This window comes from Microcebus murinus, chromosome 4 (assembly GCF_040939455.1).
Source record: "Microcebus murinus isolate Inina chromosome 4, M.murinus_Inina_mat1.0, whole genome shotgun sequence".
Lineage (NCBI taxonomy): Eukaryota > Metazoa > Chordata > Mammalia > Primates > Cheirogaleidae > Microcebus > Microcebus murinus.
The window spans coordinates 29,865,459-29,883,032 of record NC_134107.1 but is presented as its reverse complement, the minus strand read 5'-3'; the positions used below and the strand labels follow the sequence as shown (position 1 = coordinate 29,883,032).

At 47.9% G+C, this 17,574-nt stretch overlaps 1 protein-coding gene across 1 annotated transcript in view; it reads left to right on the top strand.

Moving 5' to 3' along the window:
• LDLRAD3 (low density lipoprotein receptor class A domain containing 3) overlaps window positions 1-17,574 on the top strand; it is a 234,275-nt gene extending 216,701 nt beyond the window's left edge. Inside the window, exons 5-6 of the mRNA XM_012738753.3 lie at window positions 12,516-12,861; window positions 14,573-17,574. Of these exons, the coding sequence (XP_012594207.1) occupies window positions 12,516-12,861; window positions 14,573-14,810 (584 nt within the window). The 3' untranslated portion in view covers window positions 14,811-17,574. The remainder of the gene's footprint in view (window positions 1-12,515; window positions 12,862-14,572) is intronic.

The window sequence follows — 17,574 nt, the reverse complement described above, 5'->3', positions numbered from 1 at the left end:
TTTTTTTTTTTTTAACAAGAAAGTCAGGGTGGATGCGGGGATGCCCTTGGTTAACAATGGCCACAAAAGTCCTCCAAGCTGCCAGCATGGTGGAGCCACAGCAGGGGTGCAGGAGTGAAATGGGCCCCCCAGGGCCACTCCTACCCTGTGAGTGTCCCCAGGGCCAGCCCAGGATCTGGTCCCTGGGTGGATACATGAATGTGGCCCCAGCCAGGCATCCTTCCTCCATCTCGTCCAAACCCCTGGATGCTCTGTGTTCCTAAGAACCCCAGCGGTTCCCCTGTCTCCCTCTCCATTGCATTTCCTCTTCTCTGCCGTGCAGTCCTCAAGAGGCCCTTTTTAATCTCATGTGAAGGGATCGGAGTCTTTGCACAGATAAAAGGAAGTCGCAGAGCACGCTCTCAGTCAGTTCAAGGGCTCGAATTCAAAACAATAGCTTTTAAAGCTCACATCAACCGTGTGGGGGCTACAGGTTTTCGATCCTGATGTTACAGTCCCGATTTGAATCCTTTAGAGCGGGAGGCTGCGGGGCCCAGCGCTCACAGGCACTGGGCGTGGGGCAGGCAGGATATTCCAGACTGTGTGGCCAGCTCGAGGGGGAGAAGGAGGCAGTGAGACAGGAGACTGGAGGAAGAAGGGCCCCTGTGGTGAAGAGCTCTGAGCTTCATCCTGAGGAGTTGGGACTGGACCCCTGGCAAGTAGAAAGTTCTGGAAGGGCTGTGAGCAAGAGGCAGAGCCAGATTCAGTTTGCAGGTCAAGTCAAGGCGCCACTTTGGGGGAGGAGCCTGCGTGCACTGGCTCCACACTGCCAGCCCTGGGAGGTGGCAGGTCTCTAGATGATTCTTGGAAAGGGTTACATTGCTCTCACCTAATTTGTGAGAAGGAAGATTCTAGAAGGATTTGGGACTGTGTTTTTGTACAGCAAACACGCGTCTTCTCTATAATGCTGAGCTCAGCCAGTGCCCGTCATTAACAGTATGAATATTTCAGCCCCAGGGGTGGTTTTATTGTACAGTCCCCAAAACAGATTGCCAGGACATACTTGTTGAGTGGGACCTGTCCTTATACCATGTGTTACCTCGCTGACCTGGCCCCAGGTCTCAGGTGTTGGTCACACACACCTGGGCCCAAGTCTCAGCTCTGTCACTTCCTGGCTGTGTGACCTGGGGCGAGTGACCTCACTTCTCTGGGACTTTGGCTTTCTCACCTGTGAGGCTAAATGCAATAATGGCCATGAGGCGCTCGGCACCCATGGCACTTAGTCTTATGAAAGATGCACGCGCCAGGACTTCACAGGGCCACAGGGTCGAAACCCTCTGCCCACTTCCCCCAGCGAATTTTTACTGTTTGGAGCTTTGGGGACACAGCAGATGAGCAAGCAGAATTCTGCTCTGCCCTTGGGGAGTTCCCTTCCTGAAGGAAAGAAAGACAATTAAATACCAATACAGCGTACAGTGACAGGCGGTGACAAGTGCTGTGAAGGCAGATAAGGTATGGCATGGTGAGTGGTGGGGGAGGCCCAGCAAGGAGCAGAGCCTTGAATGGAATAAGGTGTGAGAGACGCAGGTGCCCGGGAGGCGGTGCTGAGCACAGAGCACAGCAGAGGCCAAGGCCCTGTAGCAGGCTTGGCATGTTCCAGAACCTCACTGAGGAGGCCCGGTGCAGTAACAGGGACAAGACATTTAGGGCCTGGAGGCCACAGTAAGGACTGTGGACTTTATACTGAGTTCTGGGAAGCCGCAGGAGGGCTCTGAGCTGGAGGAATTTATGAACAGAGGAATTTATGTTTTAGGAGGAGCACCCTGCAGCTACGTGTGAAAGAAGCTGGAGAGAGCCAGAGGGGGGCAGGGCGGAGGGGACAGTGGCTGGGACCAGGGAGGATATGAGATCGGGGCACTAGGACTGCAGATCTACCAGGGCCTGCTGTGCAGATCCCAGATGGCATCTGGCGTCTCTCGTGCTCGCCTTCCAGGCGTCCTTGTCCTGCCCACGCTGGAACTGGAGCACAAGAACCCAGTGTCTGGAAAATAAGAACCCAGTGTGTGCAAGATGAACGGCCCTGCCCTCGGGGCACTGGAGCCCGGGGTCACCGTGTCCAGACCTAAAATCTCAAGGCATGAATTTGTCCGTGGTCAGTAAAGCTCCCCCTTGGGAGCCCCGTTCATAAAGCTCCTGTTATCAGCCCATCCCCCTAAATTATTCAGAACGTTTTCTGCACTCGGAAGCTCCAAGTGTGCGCACTCAGCGTTTCCCCGGGTGATAAGGTTTCACAGGCGCAAGGAGCGCTGATGAACTGATTATGCAGCGGCCGGGACGGACTGGCGGGTCCCAGAGCAGAACCAGGGCAGCCTCTAGGCTCCTCGGGAATTTCAACAGCATCAGCTCCTGCCTGCTCGGTTTCTGACAAATGCCCGAGACGACAAGGTGTCGTACAACCCTCGCGCGTGGCATCTCTCATTTCACACTCAGCAGCTGCTCCGCTGCTTGGCAGTCTTCTGTCAACGATGGTGACACGGAACCATAACTGGCGTGGCCCCGAGGCTGGGCCTTGCTGCGGCATGGGGCTGGGGGCGGTGAGGATGGGGGCTGAGATAATTTCTTCTCGGCCTCCTCAGTGGGCAGCTGCAACCACGGAGCTTCCTGCAACAGTGTGCCCAAGGGCCAGGGATGCCCCTACCTGTTTTGTAAAAAGACAACTTCTAGAATGTGGGCAGTGTGCTTATTGGGACTATGAAGTGTGTTCCATCCATGTCAGCACAGCACTGGGGTGGATGAAATACCCACATCCTCCAGTGGAGAGTCACATTACTAGACATTTGCCTAGTAAAGGCTCTGAAAAGTCCTGTGATGATAGCTATTAATGATAACTGAGGTTGGTTGAGTACTACTTACTCTGTGCCAGATACTGCTTTAAACATTTTTAATATGTATTTTCTTTTTAGCCACAAAACAACCCTGTAAAGTGAGTTCTCTTATCCTATTTTACAGATGAGGGTTTTGAGGCACAGAGAGGCAAAGGAACTTGTCCTAGTTCACACAGCTAGTAAGTGACACAGCCGAGGCTTGAATATAGAGTTTGACTCCTGAACCTGCACTCCGAACAGCTACAAAAGAAAGTGGTTTAATTTTTCCAATCCAGCTGTTCTCACACCTGTTTGACCCAAGTACCGTTTGTCATGAAACACCTCTTGCCATCTCACAGAAAATACTTCCCATGTATCAGTCTGAGTCCAGGGTTAAGTCTCCATCGAAGTTACTGGAGAGAGACCCCCCGCCCCTTTGCAAGAGCAGTGTAGTGAGACGGCAGACAGACAGCAGACGTGAAAACAGGAGAGGGAGAAGTACGTGGGGCAGGGTGATGCCTCTGACTTCAGACTCCTGCACCCAAAGACTGGTTGAACCACTTGTTTGCTCTGTGACCTTGAGTAAGTTACTTAACCTCTCTGAGCTTCAGTTTCATCGTCCGTAACACTGAGACAATAAAATGGCACACTTCGTGGGATTGTTGTAAGGATGAAATGAAATCGTGCCTACCAAAGAAAGATTTAGAAGCAGGAGGTCCGGTGTTCACTCCCCAGCTTCAAGATTTTCCTCATTTTCCTCTTCACTGTTTTCCTTCCTGTAGGTTTGAGGGGGTTGTGAATTGTGTCACCATATTTCAAAGCTAGCATACAGATATCAAAAAGTACTTGTGGAGGACCTATTGTATTTGCAAGATTGCAGCGGGTTCTGAAGGGGCGCTTTGCCCAGCAAGAACGTCTCCTGATGGTGAGAGGGCCACGTCTGAAAAGCGCAGTGAAGTCGTGGGTCAACAGCACAGATTCTAGAGCCAGACTGCGTGGGTTCCTCTACCAGCTAGCTCCAGTAATAGCTACTCATAATTTCTAAGGTGTAGGGAGTACTCGAGCAAGCTTCCCTACCTCCCCACGTTCCCATTTCCTCATCTGTGAAGCAGTCTGTTTCATAGGATGGTATATTCATTTGCTAGAGCTGCCCAAAACAAATGACCACAAACTTGGTGGTTTTAAAACAACAGAAATGTATTCTGTCACGGTTCTGGAGGCTGGAAGTCCAAAATCAAGGCCCTCGCAGGGTGTGCTCTTTCTGGAGGCTCTGAGAGAGCATCTGTTCCATGCCTTTCCAGTAACTTCCGGGGCCACCTGTAATTCTTGGTGTTCCGTGGCTGGGAGCTGTGTGATTCCAGTCTCTGCCTTCGACTTCACGCGGCCCTCTCCCTTGTCTGTTTCTGTGTCTTTTCCTTTCCTGTCTCTTATAAAGACACTCAACCATTGATTGGATCTAAAGCCCACTCTAATTCAGAATGTGGCTTTCCAAATAAGGTCACACATTCTGAGGTTCTGGGTGGACATATCTTTTGAAGGGATACCATTCAACTGACTGCAGAGGGTGTTAAAATGTATAAAGCACATAAGATATTGGCAATAATAGAGTAAGAGCTGCTGGGATAATTATGATGATGATGTTATCATTAGTTGTGTTTTCAAGTTCAAAGCTAATATGGTAGTGGTGGTGGTTAGTGTTATTTGTTATTATTTAGTTCAGATCAGGAATGGGGGGACATGTCACAAGGCAAAGAGTGTTCCTCCTTCCAACTCTGGACTTCTCCCTACACCTTCTGGGGGTCGGTGCTGGGAAGCTAAGCACAGGGAAGACTGCAGTCTGTGAACCTCTAGCCAAGACGGGGGATGTGAGCCACTGAGGGTCCTTGATCCGAAGAATTTTACAAGAATTACACAGTGACACAGCCCTGGGTAATGTTCGGCACTGGTGGGAGCACTGCAGAGAGATTGGAATTCAAAGAGACCGAAAGGTGGTGCTACTGGCAAGGAGGTCTCTCTTGGTGGCCTGGGCCTGGGTGTGGCCATGAGCGCGGCCATGATGCACAGAGGCAGCAGAAAACACTGCACAGCAGAAATTGACCACACTTAGTTGCTTGGCGTGGGCAGAGAAAAGGAAAGAGTTCAAGACAACCCTGAGTGTTCAAACCCAGGAGACCAGATGGCCAGGGAAGCATCCAGCCTCCCGGAATCTGTCCTAAAGAAATCATCGCATCAGTGACCAAGAGGGCCACCTTTTGTGGCCCTGACAGGTCTGGTTGTCTGCCTGGTTATCGCCATAGTGTTGTTTGTAATGAAAAAGGAAGCAAACCAAACATACATCAGTGGAGAGCTGGTTAAGCAAATTGTGACGAGTCTGTGTAGTGGGACAGTACACAGCCACTTTTTAACAAAGGTGTGGGAAACGAGGGGTAACAAGGAAAGATGTGCACGTGCCAGAACATCTGTATAGCATGAAGAAAAGCGTGCATGCGTGCACAGAGGATAGTTTTGAAAGATCTACATCCTGCGTCAGCAGACTGGCCAGTGGGCCGAATATGACCCTGCCGCCTGTTTTTGAAAATAAAGTTTGATTGGGATACAGCCACACTCGTTCACGAACATATTGTCTGTTAACCACTTTTATGCTACCGTATAGCCCACGGAGCACAAAATATTTACTCTCTGGCCCTGGAGAGGAAAAGTTTGCCAACTCCCAGTCTACACCAAACTGTGAACTGTGGTTTCATCTAGTGGAATCCTAGTAGGTTTGGAGGCGGTTGGGGGGGGAGGACATTTTGTCTGCCTGGAATATTTCTGTATTACTTTATTTTTAATAATTAGCATGGAATTTTATAATCAGAAATAAAATTTAATATGGAAAATTGGGGGGGGGGGGAAGGCATGTAGGACTCATACTGCCTGATTTTGAGGCTTAACTATAAAGCTGTAGTTACCAACACACTTACATAGCCCAGTCAGACAGAACACAGAGTCTAGAAATAGACACTGACTTGGATGGTCATTTGTTTTTCACAAAGGTGCCAAGGTAACTCAACAGGAAAGGATAGGCTTTTCAACAAATGGTGCTGGAAAAATTGGATATCTAAATGAAAAGATTAAAATAAACCTTGATTTTTTTTTCTTGTACCATAAACAAAAATTAACTTATAGTGGGTCATAGACATAAATGTAGGAGCTAAAGCTATAAAACTTCTTCTAAGCAAAGATTTAGGGGGAGATTCTTTAAATAGAATACAAAAAACCCCACCACAAACCATTAAGAAAGAACTAATGCAAAGGACTTCATAAAAAAATTTTTTTAAACTTCTCTTTGAAAAGACATTGTAAAGAAAAATCAAAACACAAACCACAGACTGGGAGAAAATATTGGCAAAACACATTTGTGATGAAGGACTTGTGTCCCAGAACATGGAATTTGCTCTTACTGGTCAAACTATCCAGTTTTTTAAAATGGGCAAAAGATTTGAATAAACACTTCACCAAAGAAGATATGGAGTGGCAGATCAGCACATGAACGTATGCTCAACATTATTAGTCATTAGGTATTGCTCATTAAAACCTCAGTGACATACCTCTATATGCCTATATACCATATTAGCTAAAATGACTAAAATTAAAAAGATAGCTATTACTAAGTGCTGACAACTGAGACTCTCATATGTTGCTTCTGGTGGGGATGCAAAATGCTATAGTGCAGGCTTCCTCAAACTACAGCCGGCGGGCCACATGTGGCCCACCGAGGACATTTATCCAGCCTGCCGGGTGTTTTTGCCACCGCTGCCTGTCCTGCTTAGCAGCTGACTCGTCCCGGGCCCACAGTGCGCATGTGTGGAATGTGCGCTGCATTCTCCAACGGTCTGAGGGACAGTGAACTGGCCCCCTGCTTAAAAAGTAAAGTTTGAGGACCCCTGATATAGTGACTTTGAAGATCAATTGGACAGTTTCTTCTGAATTTAAAATGCACTTCCCATATGACCCAGAAATCTCAGTCCTAGGTATGCCCAAGAAATGTGAAAATATATGTCAACACAAAGATCTGTATTCCTGAAATTGGAAACAGCCCAGTACCTTCCTCCCTCAGCTTGTGAATTGATGAACATATTGTGACACATGCATGCAACTGAATGCTACTCAGGGTTAAAAAGGAACAAAATGTCAACACTGAAGAAACACAGGGGAATCTCAGAAGCAGTGTGCTAAGTGAAAGAAGCCAGACACAATAGGCTGCATGCTGTGTTTCCACTCACATGACTTTCTGGAAAAAGTGAAGCCATTTGGACAGAAAACAGACCAGTGGTTTCCAGTGACGGGTAGTGAGCACAAAAGAACCTTTGTGGAAGATGGAGAGGTTCTACATCTTGATCGTGGAGGTGGCCATGCAACTGTTTCATTTTGTCAGAATTTGTCTAACGGTACATTTTTAAAGGGCAAATTTTATTGTGTGTAAGTTATACCCCAATGAACCTGACTTTTAAAATTTGTAATCTGGAGAAAAATAAACTTAAAAAAAAAAAGGGCATGCAAGATTTTTTCTAAAGGGTGAGGAGGAGTCCATTTGAGGGGCAGTGAATATTCCAGAACAGGAATTCTGGACTCAAAAGGTCAGGCTTGGAGGCTTTAAGAGCCCTCCTCAGGGAATCAGCAGTCAGTAAGGGGACTTCTAGTGAGTATGGGACAGTGAGGCCTGAGCCCCCAGGAGCCCCACATCTACAAAGAGAGAAGGAAAGGAAACAACTAAGCAACTGAGCTGGGCATGGAATCTTCCAGAAAATTGTATATGTTCTCTAATAAACTAACCTGGTATTTTTTACCTCTTAGCAATATATCTTTCAGGCTGGGTACAGTGGCTCATGCCTGTAATCCTAGCACTCTGGGAGGCCGAGGCGGGCAGATTGCTGGAGGCCAGGAGTTCGAAACCAGCCTGAGCAAGAGCGAGACCCTGTCTCTACTATAAATAGAAAGAAGTTAATTGGCCAACTAATATATACAAAAAAAAAAAATTAGCCGGGCATGGTGGCACGTGCCTATCGGGAAGCTGAGGCAGCAGGATTGCTTGAGCCCAGGAGTTTGAGGTTGCTGTGAGCTAGGCTGACGCCACGGCACTCACTCTAGCCTGGGCAACAAAGTGAGACTCTCTCTAAAAAAAAAAAAAAATATATATATATATATATATACATACATATATATATATATATATATATCTTTCAGATTGTTCCAAATCACTACATGTAGAGCTGCCTTAATTTTTTTTTTTTTTTTGAGACCGTCTCACTCTGTTGCCCGACTAGAGTGCCATGGCATCAGCCTAGCTCATAGGAACCTCAAACTCCTGGGCTCAAGCGATCCTCCTGACTCAGCCTCCCGAGTAGCTGGGACTACAGGCATACCCCACCATGCCCGCCTAATTTTTTCTATATATTTTTAGTTGGCCAATTAACTTCTTCCAATTTTTAGTAGAGACGGGGTCTCGCTCTTGCTCAGGCTGGTCTCAAACTCCTGAGCTCAAAGGATCCTCCCGCCTCGGCCTCCCAGAGTGCTAGGATTACAGGCGTGAGCCACTGCACCCGGCCAGAGATACCTTAATTTTTTAAGTAGGTGTGGTATTGTATGGCTACATCATAATTTATTTAGCCAGGCTGCAACTGATAAGACATTTGGATTGTTTTTGATATATTTGTTGTTCCGAACAATAATTCCATGAATGCTTATATTAAAAACTCATTTCTCATGTGTGTGAGCATATCCGTTACTCATAAGAGAGACATTGCTGTGTCAAAGAATGTATATGGTTTTTATTTTAATATATATTGTTAACCCCCTCCCCACCACCACCCTGGGTTTGTTACCAATTTCCTCTCCCACTAGCCATGCCTAAACATATATATATACCATGCGTGAACATACCTGTTTGCCCAAGACATGGTCAGCAAAATATATGAGATCAAACTTTGCCTTTGCCAACCGGATAGGCAAAAAATGGTATCCAGTAGGAAATGTAATTTGCATCTGGAGGGGAAGATTTTTCTGGAAGAAAAAAAAAAAAAACACCGAGTCACAAGTGCCGGCTGCTTTAGTGCTTCTGCCAGTCCAGACAGCACCTCTGGGTGAATTAATAAAAGGCGCTCCTCCTCAAGACACTCGGCTGCCATCTGCTAGACAACTGTCGTGGTAACTTAACAAATGCATGATGACTTTGAGGCAAAGGACACCCCTGGAGTTGAGCAGAACACAGCCTGCTCCACCACAGGCGGCCGTGGAGCCACCAGCAGCTTTGTCAGTATAGTGGTCTCCGGGTAGTGACCAGATTGCCTGACATTAATGCAGGAGAAGTGGCAAACCCAGGGCGGGAATTCAAGATGCTTGACAGTGGAGCAGAAGGGCATTAGCTTGAGGGAAGGCCAGAATAAATGGAAACTTCATTATCCATGGATTATGCACTTGGAACTTAGGTCCCAGGCAACTCTGATATTAGTCATTTGGCCAGCGGGCTCATTAAGCTCTTAAGAAAAGTGGGCCTAGTTAATGAATTAATACGAGATGACATTTTACACACAGAGCAAAAACGAGACCAGGCACCACTGAGTTATGCAACATCATAATTTCTCAAGCAAATGTGATCGCTGCATCTCGCCTGCCAAAGTGAGCCGGTCTGAAGAGCAGAGCCTGCTCTTCTGAGACATAAGTGAGACCATTGAGTGCCACAGACGTTTTATATTCTGTGCATTTTAAAGGGCTCAAAACCTCAAGTGTTTACCCAGAAGTCAGCGTTTTAACATCTCTGGACCATTTGTTTTCTCTGTGAAAATCTACCCACTTTCCTCCTTTAAGAAATACATCTCACTGGAATGCAACTCAGGCAGTCCTTATCTTCTCCCCCATTTTCCAAGAGGTGCCCCCCCCCAGCTTTGACCTCTGGTCCCGAAAAGTTGGTGAGGACAGTGGCAAGAGCGTGGACACTGAAAACTGGCATGAACTGGTGAGGGATCATGACAGATGCTGGAGGCGGATAGTGGTAATGGTTGCACAACAATGTATCTGCACTTACTGCCACTGACTTAAAAATGGTTGAAAGATAAATTTTATGTTACGTGTATTTTATCATAATAATATTTTAAAAAAGAAAAAAAAATACTGGCATTACTGAGTGCAAACCCTTGCCAGGCACTGTGCATGGCACTTGTGTGTATATCGTGCCTTACCCTCCCAATAATCCAGGAGATACGGGTGCTGCTGTTTACCCAGCACCACCGCCATTTCACAGACGAGGAAACTGAGGCTCATGCAAGTTACATAACTCGCTTGAGCTCAAACGGCTAGAAGCGATGAAGTGATGGCTTCAGGATTCGCCCCCAAGGCTCCGTGACTCTGCAGCTCTGCATGCAAGATAACGCAATGAAGGTATTTGAGTCGAAGCCTGAATTCTGAAACATATACACACAAGCCCCCACCCAGCTTTTAATTATTTAAGCTGAGAACAAACAGCGCTCCAGCAGAATCCCTGAGTGACAGCTTATTGTCTTCGGAAAAATCCCAAACCGCCTCCCTCCCTTAACCGTTCTGCAGCACGATTCTGCCTTTCTGTTGGATTCGTGTTTGTTTCTTTCTGTACAGAAGAAGCCCTGAAACAAAGACCACCAGGGATTTGGAGCATCTTCCGTAGCTTTTAGTCCACGTTTGGGTGTGGCTAGGAAGAACATGTAACACATAGAGCCAGGAGCTGAAGGGGGAAGGTCTTCACTTGTCTCAGATTGGGATTATTTGGGAAATCAGGAAAGAAGTGTGTTTTGCAGCTTGTGGGTTTTCAAAGGAGAGATTTCCTGGCTCCTCTCCCTACTTCATATGTGGCTTTAGACAAGTTATTAATAATTCACCTCTCTGAGTCAATTTGCTCTTCTGAACACTAGGAATAATAATAGTGCCTGCTTTACCAGGGCAAATAAACAGATTTTTTTCATGGAATTGTGGGCATTTATTGAGTGCCTACTATGTACCGGGCACATACTGCACTCTGGGGATGAAGGAAGCAGCTGCACCACTACTGGTGAAGGATGGAGTGCCCTGTGCCAGGGCAGAGGACACGAGCCACCAGTGGTCGCTGCTGCTGCTGCTGCTTCATGTTTACGTTTGGTCCCCGGAGACCCACTGAAACCTCCTCACTGCTTCGCAGGTGGAACAGACACAGGGTTGCGGTCACCAGATTTGCTCACGTGGTTGCATTTAGATTATTCTTCCTGCTAAGGCCACACGGTGGATAGTTGCCATTCCCCCTCAAAGACGAGGGGCCGCTCCATATTCCTGTGTCCGCCTGGACCTTACCGTGGTTGCCAGGTGTGTCCTACTGACCGAGAGCTCCTTCCCTGGGTACTTGACGCGTGGCCCATTAGCACACGTGGGGAGGACGATATTAGCAAGCTGCAGGGGTGGCACGGGTTCCAGACTTCCACCCCAGGACCTCGGAGGAGATGCCTGCAGGTTGCCTGAAAGGTCTTGCTGGGGTGCTGTAGAGCAGAGTGTTGGGGCAAAGCTCTGAAGTCAGACCCCCAGGCCCGAGTCACACACAGCTCCAAACTGTGTGGCTTCGGTCAGGGGATCTGACCTCTCTGCGCTGCATGTTCCTCATGTTCAAAAGGGGATTACAATGCCTGCTTCATGGAGTTGTCCTGGAGCAAGGAGAGGAGACGATGCAGCACCTATTTGCGTGTGTTGAACGCACATTTACATAGCGCAGTGTCAGCTGTTGTCCCGAGTGCTTGATGGTTACTGACGCATCCATATCTGCAGACCCCCAGAGTGCTGGGGACTGTCACTATTCCATTTTGGAAAGGGGTGTCACTTTCCAAAGGGCACACAGCCCATAAAGTGAGGGGCTGGGATGTGAATCTGGGTGGCTGCAGAGTCCATGCTGTTAGCCTGTGCTGGGCTGGGCTGTCAAAAGCTCCACGTGGGGCCTGGCGTAAAATAGATGCTCTACACGCATGAGGAGCCCCAAAGGCTCCCACCTGTCTTCCTCGGGTGTGTTGTATGATAAACGCCACGGAAACTCTCACTCCTATTGCTGGGGAGTGACATTCCCTGGGGCTGACTTTTTGCAACAACTTTATTGAGGCATAATTTGCAATACATAAAATGTGCCTGTTTAAAGTATGCAATTCAATGATTTTTCAAAAATTTACCAGTTTGTCCAACCATCACCACAATCCAGTTTTAGAACATTCCCATCACCCTGTTGAGATCCCTCGTACCCATTCACAGTGAATCCCGTTCCCTCTCTAGCCCCAGGCAACCACTAATCTACCGTCTGCCTCTATAAATGTGCCTTTCCCGGACATTTCATATAAATGGGATTGTACAATATGTGATCTTTTATGTCTGGCTTATTTCACTGCCTTATGTTTTTGACGTTTATCCATATTGTTGCATGTATCGGTATTTGTTACTTTTTATGGCCGAATAATACTCCGTTGTATGGACATACCTCATTTTGCTTATCCATTCACCAGTCGGTGGACATTTGGGTGGTTTCCACTTTTTGGCTGTTGTGAATAGTGTCGTTATGAATATTTGCATGCGAGTCCTGGGGCTGACTTGAAGACACAAAGGGAGCCAGACCGGTAACCCTTTCTCTCTTCCTCTCTTCTCTCCGGGGTTTCTCAGAACCAGGCAGCGGCCAGGTGTTTGTGACTTCGGAGAACCAGCTCGTGTACTACCCCAGCATCACGTACGCCATCATCGGCAGCTCCGTCATCTTCGTGCTGGTGGTGGCCCTGCTGGCGCTGGTCTTGCACCACCAGCGAAAGCGGAACAACCTCATGACGCTGCCAGTGCACCGGCTCCAGCACCCCGTGCTGCTGTCCCGCCTGGTGGTCCTGGACCACCCCCACCACTGCAACGTCACCTACAACGTCAACAACGGCATCCAGTACGTGGCCAGCCAGGCCGAGCAGAATGCCTCAGAAGTGGGCTCCCCGCCCTCCTACTCTGAGGCCCTGCTGGACCAAAGGTGCGTGCTGGGAGGAAGAGACCGAGGAGGGGAGGGAGGTCGTGCAATGCGGGGAGAACATGTGCACAGGCCCGGGGTCCTAGGTGTTGCCAGGAGCCTGGGTTCAGCTGCTCTGGGCAGCAACAGCGTCTGACATTTACGGAATCTTTGCAAAATGCTCCCCTTGTATCATCTCATTCAATCCTCTCAGTCACCCACTGAGGGAAGTTCTGGATTTGCCTCCATTTTACAGATGAGGAAACTGAGGCTCCGGGGTGTTAAGCTACTTGTCTGAGGACAGGCAGGATCCTGGCTGACTCAGAGGCCTGCTCCTCCTGGGAATGCCACACTGGTACATGTTCAGGCCACTAACTGGCTCCGGGCCCCACCTGCCACCACAGAACAGTGCTCAGTGCAGATGAGAGGTTTGGTTAATGTCTGTTGAATGAATGGATGAACGAATGAGTGAATGAAGGAGAGAATAAATAAGTTCCTTAACGTTGCTTAGCTTCATCTATAAAATGAAGAAAGTGGAATAGAGCACTCTCGGGCTTTTTTAAAGCAGTAGAGCCCTCATTACAGATGGAATTATACGAAAACTCCCAAAATATAAGCCAAAAAGCAGAGTTCTACAGCCAAAGCAGTTAGTGGACTTAAGTCCTGCCCGGTGTCCCTCTTTCCCGAAACCTAGGACGCAAACTGTGTGTGGCAGGAGGCATTGTGCAAGCCGTGTGCCCAGGGGGACTGGGCTCTTGCTTGGACCAATGGCGGCTCTTGTATTATTTAATCTTCATCAGTCCTCCTCATTGAAGGTAAACAAAGCTTCAGGGGTCAGGGAGGGGGCGGCACTTAAGGATCTCTCTGCAAATTAGTGCAGGGATGCAGGACCTCCCTCAGCTGATAGAGTCCCTACTCCTAACCTCTCGCTTTGCACCATCCTGTGCAGAGTAAGGCTACACGTGCCAAATCTGGAGACAAAATGCTGGGCTCAAATCCCAGCATTGCTGCGTACTAGTTATTTCTCATCCTGGGCAAGACATTTAATGTCCTGGTGCCTCAGTTTCCTCACCAATTCAACAGGCATAAAAATAAAGCCTACCTCCTAGCTTACCTGTGAGCATTACATAAAGTAACAAACAGAAGATGCATAGCAGAGTTCCCAGCTCACAGTGAGCCTTCAGTAGATGAAGAGCTAAACAATAAAATGTCTTTTCTGTTAAATACATTGATTTCAAGCCCCTTCTAGAGAGAGAGAGACCGAGGTGTTGAGAGGGTGTTGTCCTCTCCCATACCCCGGTTCGCAGCCAGGCAGAGCCGGCTGTCAGCGAGAACCTCAGAGTCTGTATACCCATCAAAGGCCCAGACAAGACCCCAGCCTGGCAGCTTGGCTGCAGGGCATCTGGCCAGTGGGCCAAACCACCCAGGTCGGGCTGAGGGACTTGCATGGCACCCTCGTTCTGGGTCCACCCGGAGGATGTGGTTCTGGTACTGCCCAGTTGTCATGGGCCAGCCAGAGCCCACTGACCTCTTCGGTTCCCTTTGTCTTGTTTCAAACCGCTGGTTTTCCTGGTCCTTGAATTACCTTTGTGCTTAGAGGGGAAAATCTCATTTCTCGCTGGAAGCATCGTCACCTCAGAAATGGGCTGAAGTCGGCTTATCTTGACCCTAATGTGTTCTTTTCCCTCTCCTCTCCCCGCTGCCCCTGCCACCCCGACCGCTGCCCCCATTGCAGGCCCGCATGGTACGACCTCCCTCCGCCGCCCTACTCTTCGGACACGGAGTCTCTGAGCCAAGCGGACCTGCCCCCGTACCGCTCCCGGTCGGGGAGCGCAGACAGCGCCAGCTCCCAGGCAGCCAGCAGCCTCCTGAGCGTGGAGGACACGGGCCGCAGCCCGGGGCAGCCCGGCCCGCAGGAGGACACTGCCGAGCCCAGGGACTCTGCGCCCAGCCAGGGCACTGACGAAGTATAAAGTCCAGTTATTCCAAAGTCCATATGGGTTAATCTGCTCCGACTTGTTACCATTCTAACAACCTGTGTGCGTGGGAAGGCCGTTAAGCACCTGTAAAGGAGTCTCGAGTTGCAGCTTGGGGTGTCAGCTCTCCCTCCATTCCCCTCCTCCCTGTTTTCAGGGGGCGACTTGGCATTTTTCTGGCCGTTCTGTTGACACGATCTGTTGTGCGTCTTTTCTGGGAGGTCGCGCTTCCTTCGAGACCCAGGATCACAGCCTCAATTTCACATCACTCTTCTGTTCCTGTTGGGCAGGCAGCAGGATAGAACGGGATTTAAGGAGATTTGCAGAAAGCGGGGTTTCTGTGCTGTGCTGGATATTCAGAAGGGCAGAAGACACCGGACCAGACGTTCTCTGCGGGGCTGCTGCCTCATCACGTTTTGGGCTTTAGGTTGGATGACCCTGGCAGGAGGCCATCACCGCCTTACAGGATCCTGTATGCTGCCCTCGGTTCAGCGGAGGCAGTCGCCAAAGAAAACTTCTGACACGAGAAACACCCTTCAGCAATCAGCAGTGTCATTGTGGTTTTGCAAAGGACTCTGAAACTGTCTAGCCCTGGATAGATTCTGACTTCTGAATTTTGCCCGAGAGTCTTCGTTTTGAGAGCTTTCTGCAGCAGGGTATCTCATCAGCCTCATCCCAGATTAGGCAGGAAGGCCCTGCCATGGGTTTATTCAAGTTCTCAGCTCCTGAAATGCAGCTGCCAAGAGCCTTGGCTTCATAGTCGCTACCCTGGTTTCTGGACTGTCACCCTCCCAGCCGACCTGCCTGTAGCCAAGGAATAAGGACCTGACTTGAGTTGACCAAAAATCTGATCTGGCCCTTTGTTGCCTGTAAACCACACCCAGCCCATCTTGCTCGTTCATGCAGCTTCAACACTTGCCTCTGAAGTTCCCTTAACACTTACAGGTCTTTTTTACCTGTGCATTCGGACTTGAGGGTGCTGGTTTCTAAACATACGTGAGAGCCATATTCGGTACCTTGTGTGAGAGCTCCCAGCTCCCTGCACTGCACACACTCCTCTTCCCAGGATCCCAGGCCCTGCACCCCTCATTAGGGTCAGGGTTAGAGTTAGGCTCAAGGTCAGGGTCCTAACAGAGTTAGGGTCCTAACAGAGTTAGGATCCTAACATCCCAGTAGTTTCTCCTCTGAGACACATGGGCAGTAGACAGTTTGGAGTCAAGATTTTCCATTTGGGTTTTAAAAAAAAAAAATTCTTTTAGAAATGCATTTGAAACAGTGTGTTTGTTTTTTTCCCTTCTAGTTAAGGGACTATTTATATGTGTATAGCAAAGCTGTCTCTTTTTTTTTTGTTTTCCCTTTAGCAAGGTCCAAAGAAAGATGCAAAAGGAGATCACGCCTTTGTCCCGCCGAGCCCCAGGATAACAAGTCACTCCAGACTAACCTGTGTGCCAGACATTTGTGCATGGTTGCACTTTGAGGTTATTATTTATCGAGTTCTTGAAGGATACAGAAAGAGGGGCTCATCTCTCCCTCAGTCTGTAGTTTCTGTGTTTGTGCCCTAGTTGTTCTCTTTCTCTGCGCCCAGCCAGCCACAGGGCCCGCTTCCTGGAGGGAAGAATAGCTAAAAACTTAGGCGTTATTCGGCAAGAAACCACACTGACAGAGGAGAGCTAAAACTGGAACCAGGTGGAGCCACTCCGGGCAGCTGTCACCCGTTGAAGGCTTCTTTCCACAGCCGCAGAAATGTTCAGTAACCTGTTTGATGCTAATTAAAACAGCCTGCAGGAAGGGAGATGAAGTGGCAATTCCGTGATCCTGTTCTGTAGACTTTTCTTTTTTTAACCAAATCCAAAGTTTATTACAGGAAAGTTGGCCACTTGGTCTTTTGTTGTGTGTGTGTGGTTTTTTTTTTTTGTTGTTTTGTTTTTAAGTAAAGGAAAAGAACCTAGTTGCTTGTATCTTTCATTTTTAAAATAGCACTTGCGTTATTTTCTGAGTAATCCAATAAAGAAAGAACTTTCATGGCAGCCAGAATGTGTTAGGAACCCTGGCTGAACATTTCATCTCCTGTGAGTCAGAAGGGCTTTATTTCTCCCTTTGATGGGCCCTTGCCTCTTTCTGGTGCTCTGGAAGTTGTTTAGAGGAAAAGATTCTAATTTTAATTAATTGTGCAGTGAGTTAATCTCACACGCTTTTCTGCTTCCAGGCATCTTAGGAAAAACAAATGGTTTTAGTAGATAAGGGAAGCCTATTAATGTTGTTTTTTAAAACAAACACAGGGACATTTTTATTATAGATTTGATTTTTTTAATGAATGTTTTGAAAAATATATAAATAGGACACCAAAGCTGCAGGGTTTTGGGGGGGTTTTTTCCCTACTCAAGATGGCAAGTAAGTGGCCAGCAATATTTTTTAACTCATTTTAACCAGGATTATTTTATACGTTGCTTAAACCTATGCCAACCAGAAAATGATCTCTGCTCTCTTTTCTCAAATGAGATCAGCGGTTTATTTTAGCATTAAAATAGTTTCACTGTGATCGCTAGCTTATCAGCCCTTTCTACTCAACCCTCTCTACCTTGAAATTGACATTTTTTAAAAAAATGCAACTAAGTGATTAATAAATAATGTGTGATGTTCAAAGTTAATGTAAACTGGAAAGGTCGTGTGTGGTTGCTTTTTGTTTTTCAGTTAGGCTTGGTTTCATTTTTTTTTTTTAATTTTTATACTTTCAAATAAACTTGCAGTTTCATTCTTTCTA